The 6,000-nt window shown below is 47.8% G+C and overlaps 1 protein-coding gene across 2 annotated transcripts in view; it reads left to right on the top strand.

The window, feature by feature from the left end:
* Positions 1-407: 407 nt before the first annotated feature.
* CDCP1 (CUB domain containing protein 1) overlaps positions 408-6,000 on the top strand; it is a 28,509-nt gene continuing 22,916 nt past the window's right edge. The window contains exon 1 of one of the 2 annotated variants that reach the window (XM_074891617.1): positions 408-539. In XM_074891617.1, the coding sequence (XP_074747718.1) occupies positions 464-539 (76 nt within the window). In that variant the 5' untranslated portion in view covers positions 408-463. The remainder of the gene's footprint in view (positions 540-6,000) is intronic. The other variant, XM_074891625.1, reaches the window with a different exon arrangement.

Below are 6,000 nucleotides of genomic sequence, written 5' to 3'. Positions count from 1 at the left end.
ATAGAATCACAGAATGGTTTGGGCTGGAAGGGACCTTTGAAGGTCATCTAGTCCAATACCCCTGCAATGAACAGGGACATCTTCAACTAGATCAGGTTGCTCAGAGCCCCGCTGAACCTGGCCTTGAATGTTTCCAGGGATGGGGCATCTACCACCCCTCCGGGCACCTGTTCCAGTGTTTCACCACCCTCAACGTAATAGTTTTTTTCCTTATACCTAGCCTAAATCTACCCTCCTTCAGCTCCAGACCATCACCCTTTGTGCCACCGCCACCTTGGGCGCCCCCGCCCCGCCCCGCCCCTCCCCGCCGGCGCGCCGGGCCCGGGGGCGGGGCCTGGGAGGAGGAGGCGGGGCTTCACCCACCCCGCCCCGCCCCGCCCCGCCAGGTGCGAGGTGGAGCCGGAAGCGGCAGCGGCACCGGAGGGGACCCGCGCCCGCCTCGGCGCCGGGCCCATGCGGGGAGATGGCGGCGGGCCGGGCGCTGGCCGCGCTCCTCGCCGTCCTCCTGGCCGCCTCGGCGCAGCTCCTCCAGCGGGACGGTAGGGACGGGACGGGACGGGACGGGACGGGACGGGGCGGGGCGGGGCGGGGCGGGGCGACTGTCCTTCGGCCACGGGTCGCCCGGCGGCGCTGCCCGGGGCGCAGCGGGGACCTGCCCGGGGCGCGGCTGAGCCCTGCCTCGCTTTTCTTGGCCGCCCCGTAGGCGGGAGACCGGTGACTCTGTGTTTATCTCCGTGTGCTGCTGCTCATTTAATACGGTGCCTTACGGCAGCCCGGGCCCCCGGGGCGTGTGCGGGTCGTCCTGCGGCGGCGGGTAGGGGTGCGGGCCGGGGTTTGCCGGGGGGTGGCCGCTCTCCTTCCCGGAGTGGGAGTGGGGCTCCTCGGCGGGGGGGGGCGGCCGGCTGAGGCGGGGGGTCGGGTGTCGCTCAGAAAGGGACGGTGCGGCAGGGACATCCAGTTTCAGCACCCGTCGTTTGAACCTTCCTTTTTCTTCCTCGGTGAAATAAATACTACCAAGGTAAAATGATTTGATCTCTACACCCTCGCTGGCTGGAGTATTGATTAAGCAAGTAACTTCACAGAGTCCTTTCCCTGGGCGCCGGAGAGGCACCGAATTATCCATCAGGAGCAGGAGCTTGCAGGGCCGTGCTCTGTGTTGGACCAGGCTGTTGTGTCAGCTTTCGAGTAAAAAGAGAATGATAGTATTCATATAGAGCAGTGGATGAACTGTACGTGCAGGGACACGGCATGGCTCGTGTGCCCGCCCGGGTCACATAGTTCAATGGGAGGCTGCTGCTCACTGCCAACTCTGCGTCTCTTGAAATTCCGGGGTGCTTGATGCAATCCTATGTGTATAACCTGTGAATAATTTTCTTAAATCCTGTCTCCAACCCCAAAAGAAGTCCAGTTATGAACACAGAGACACTGTGTGGGGTTTTCCTCAATTTCCAAAGCTGCTTGATTGTAAAAAATGCCCATCCTCAAATCTAAACAGTCTGGTTTATAGCCATTAGTCCTGTTAAAGACTCTTGAAGTATGAGTCCTATACAAAATAACTGCTGAGTTATTTGCAGTGACTATGAATAACCTAAAGAGTCTGACATGAAATTTGTGCCTATTTAATGTTTCTGTTACCTTTTAGTGCGATGGCTGTGCTGAAGTGTGGGCTCATGGCTGTTGTTGTTATAAACAATGCAGTCTAAACATTGACTGTGAAACTGGACAGCACTGAGGTTTAAGTTTCAAGCTGTGTAGTTTTCTAAATATTTGTGTTTAATGTATTGCCTCTGAGTGAATATAGAGTGAATGACAGCTATTTGCCTCTCTAAGCATCTTCAAAGGAAAAAGAAAGACTATTATACTGTGATTAATTGTGTGTTGTTTTCAAAGGAAACTAACTTTTGAAGGCTTGGGTGGGTCAGTGTTAGAAGGAGAGGAGTTAGACTTTCCAAAGATCTTGTATTATTGAAGTAGCAAATGAAAAACTCCTCAGTTGCATATTTTTTCATACATAGGTCTGACCTTCACTGGGAGATGCAGCAGCCTATTAATCATACATTTGCACATTATTCCTCACTCTCTGGTCAAACTGTGTTATCAAAATCCTTTGTTCCTTTTATCCCCCCAGTCTTTTTCATGTCTCACATTAAACTTCATGGGCTTGCTTTTGAGGCACAGTACAGCTCTTTTTGAGACAATGTCTTTGATTTTTGCTTATTGTCATCATCTACTCCAACTTTCTTCCCTTCTGTCATGTTTAAAACATCCAAATGAATCATGCATTTGCGTCAGTATTTAAAAAAAAAAAAGTTTATACCTGTTTTATGGAAAGTTGAGCCCACACCATTGGTTTGGTTGGGTGTAGGCGTGAGCAGGATACCAGCTGTGTGGTGGCAGGGGACGCAGGCTGTGTCCCTGGAGAGCCGAGCAAGTCTCCTTTGTGTGTGATTGTAATAGCTCTTGTTGGGAAGGTGGCAAAACCAAATCAGGTGGGAAGGCGCAGGAAATGGGAGGAAGGTGGTAAGTCCAATGAATAATGTCTAGTCAATCCTTATTGTGCAAACCTTCCCTACAAACAAGATGTCTGTGTGGGCTTTCTTAGCTTAATCTAGAGGAACTGGGGAGAGAGAGCTCCCCAACTGCTGACCTTGCCCTCAGGCAAACTGTGAAGTTGCTCTGTAAAGCAAAGTTGGCTACAGTGAAGTTGCATAAAACACCACTGGTGCACCCCGTAGTTTGCTGCCACTGATGGTGGTACCTCTTCCTACCTTCTTCAGTCCCTTCCTTTCCAACTGCGTGCTTCTGCCTGCTTGTTCCTCTCCTGCACAAGCATCCCTGCTCCTGTGTGCCAGGTCCTCTGTCATCCCGTCAGAGTCTCTAACTTGATGCCTTCCTGTTCTTTGTGGATCCCCAGCTCCCCCCGAAAAGAGGTGGCTCAGTCTTGACTGCATTAGTGGTGTGGGTTGGCAGGCTGAAGGTTGCAATGGTGTGAGCGGGACTGGAGAGGGGAATGGTGCCTCTTGTTGGCAGTTCTCGTGTGCCTGGTACGCCCTTCATCCCAGTGGGAGTTGCTTTTGTTATTGCACAACCAAAACTGTAGCTGGAACATTTCCTTGAGCAAAGGTTTGTCCTGAAAACCCAAGATAGTTCAGATTAAGGTTTTCTCCCACACCCCTATGTAGTTTGTAATTTTTAAGGGGTTCCCTTTGCCCTGGTGCTGGTGTTGGCACTGGCTCTGCTGTTGCTGTGTTTTGGCTGCAAGTTGCCGTAATCTCCCTTTCAGAGAGGGCAGGTTTTTAGGCTGGGTGTGCAGAGCCATGCATGAGGTGGGTGTGAGGCACGTGTGCCTCTTCTCAGGGACTGGTGATGCTCTGGTGGGACGGCTACAAATCTTGGTGTACCTATCCCTAAAGCTGTCTCTTGTCATCCTTGATGAAGTCCTTTCTTCCCTCGCCTCTCCCTCCACCCTTTCCCAGGAGGCATGTTGTTATGGTGCTGTCCTTACTGTCCTGTAGGAACATGTAGGTGAAGCATGGCTGGTCACATTGTCTTCAGAGGAGCTTGTGGGTTTTCTTCAAAAGCAGCTTTATGCATAAAGTAAACTATCAAATGAAACATTTGTTATAGGTGGAAAACTACAGAAAAAAGTATTTGGTGCAATAGCTGTGCATAGATGTGGGAGTGTGAATGAAGTATTGCGTGTCTGACCTTTGAAAATGTGTTTTCCAACTAAAACCATGTTTATTCGAAGTACTAATAATAAAGTTAATCAGATTTTAATGATGTCTATGAAACAAACATATTTCAGATTTAAAGTATCCTTATATGTATTTTGGGGTTTGTCTTTAAAGTGACATTGTTATAAGGGAATTTGCAGATAATGCCACGTTGTTTCTTATTCTACCCTCCAGTTAACTTTTCCTTGGCAACTGACTGATTTGAGTCACATGTTTCTTAACACTTAAAGATGCTTCTTTTAATAAAATAAAAAAACCACAAGCTCTTAGCAGGGTCTTTCTGCTATTCTGACACAACATAAATAATTGGCCTGTTTTGCACTCCTCTGAAAGTCTGTGGAAGCTGGATTATTTCCATTCTGAATCGCTGTTTGCTCACTCTATCGAGACCTCTCCTTTTAAGACCACAACTGATGTGCATGAGTATTCGGTTGTACCTTTTTTTTTTTTTGCTTGTCTCATGCCATTAATCGTCTGGAGTGCTTAGTTTTTACTCTCTAGAAAATAACGTGTATGGTAAGTTACTTACTTATTGTGTGTGTTGGTTCTGGTGCTGCTACCTTAAATTTTCTGCCAGAAAATACACTTTTTTTCCTCTCCATTTCAGGTTTGAGATGTTTGTTTTTAACAGGTGAGCCTTGTCTGTGTCTGTTTTTCATTTGTTTGTCTTTAAGTCTGAAAGGATGTAGAGGGAATGTGAGGTGGTGGAAACATGGAAATGTTTGAGAATTAATACACTGAATTGAACTTGTTGTCCATAGCAGCACAAATGACCACCAATTTGAGTGCCCCCCCCCGAGATCCTCAGTTAGGTCATGGTCTCATGTGTGAATGAAGTTCCTCTAATAGCAGTACTCTTGGTCACGGTGTTACTCGTATGCAAAACTGAAAACACCAACCAATAGCAGCCATTTGGTAAGAAGTGGCCCAGGAGAGAAGAAATGTAATGTGGTAGGCCAGCTCCTGAGCCTGGCTCCTTACGTGGCTGGCAAGTCTTTTGTGCCTGGGGTTGTCATTTGATGAGCTGCAGTGGCTCATCAGCCAAAAAATAATTAAGGTGGAGTGGGCTGAAAAGGATTCTTTTTTGGTATTGGCTCAAAGGACTGGCCGAGGGAGAAACGGGGTGGAAGGGCTGGAGGCTGCTGAAGCTCATGTCCAGAGTACCACTATGGACCTGTGGCATGGAGAAGATTATTCTTCAGCTAGAAGATTGCTCTCCTTTCGTTTTTATAATGACTTGTGTGCGTTGTCTTGCTACACCGTAAGAGCAGTTTCTAGAGAGAAACCAGGGCTTGCTTTATGAAACAAGGTAAGAACCTTTCCCCTACCTGATACCACATATCCTTTGGGTCAGTTGTGTTCAGTCTTATTTATTACTTAAATGAATTAATCTTTCTATTCCAATATTATTTATAGAGAAGAAAGTAGGAGGAAAGCTACTGAAAAAATGAAGTTTTGACTTCTTGAAATATGTAGTAACAGTGTTTTCTCAAATATTGCTGGAGCACAGTTTATTGGTATAGCCCTTATCACCCAGCTTCACTGATACTTATACATGTATGTATGTTAAATAAAAAGCTTTGGAATCCACATCTGTCAAAACCTCGGTCTTGGGTAGAGACTGAGCAACTTTGCACTTAGTTCATTCTAGAAATATTCCATAAGAGGAGCCACCCTTTGCTGAGAACAAAGTCAATACACTTTTGACTTTACCTGTGTTGACTGCTACAGCTGTGTGTGACAGGGATATGGTGTGCTTGCAAATTAGTGTAGATAACAGGTGGGTAACTCTTTTCCTTCTTCACCAGTTTCACTGTATTGATTAGATTTTCATTTGCTTTTTGTAATTGCTGGTGGCAAAACATGACCTTCTTCAGGTCCTGGGCGGTGACAGATGAATGCAACATGAGAGCAGTGCATGTGTGTGGAGTTGCACCCCTTCGTGTTGTGGCCAGCACAGGGCTGCTGGTGGTGGCGGGTTATTGCTGGGGCTGTGCTGGGGGAATCTGGGTGTTGCTCACCACTCTCATGAGTGGACTGTTCCACTGAACTAAGCTGACTGGCGATTTTCTTGCTGCAGCCAAATCCTCCTACTGTCTTCTGGGTGTTCCTTTGAGCTCTCCCTTTGGATGCTTTCTGGCCTTGGTTTCCATGCAAGAGCTCCTAGAAAGGCTCAGCTGCAGTGAAGTGTGTGTTAGGCTGGAGGATATGGGAAAAATGGGCCTTGGATGCCAGTTTTGATCTAACTGGGCTCTTTTTGGGT

Source organism: Strix uralensis, chromosome 1 (genome assembly GCF_047716275.1).
Source record: "Strix uralensis isolate ZFMK-TIS-50842 chromosome 1, bStrUra1, whole genome shotgun sequence".
Taxonomy (NCBI): Eukaryota; Metazoa; Chordata; class Aves; order Strigiformes; family Strigidae; genus Strix; species Strix uralensis.
Note: the sequence above shows the minus strand (reverse complement) of the source record. Positions and strands in the feature narration are given on the sequence as shown.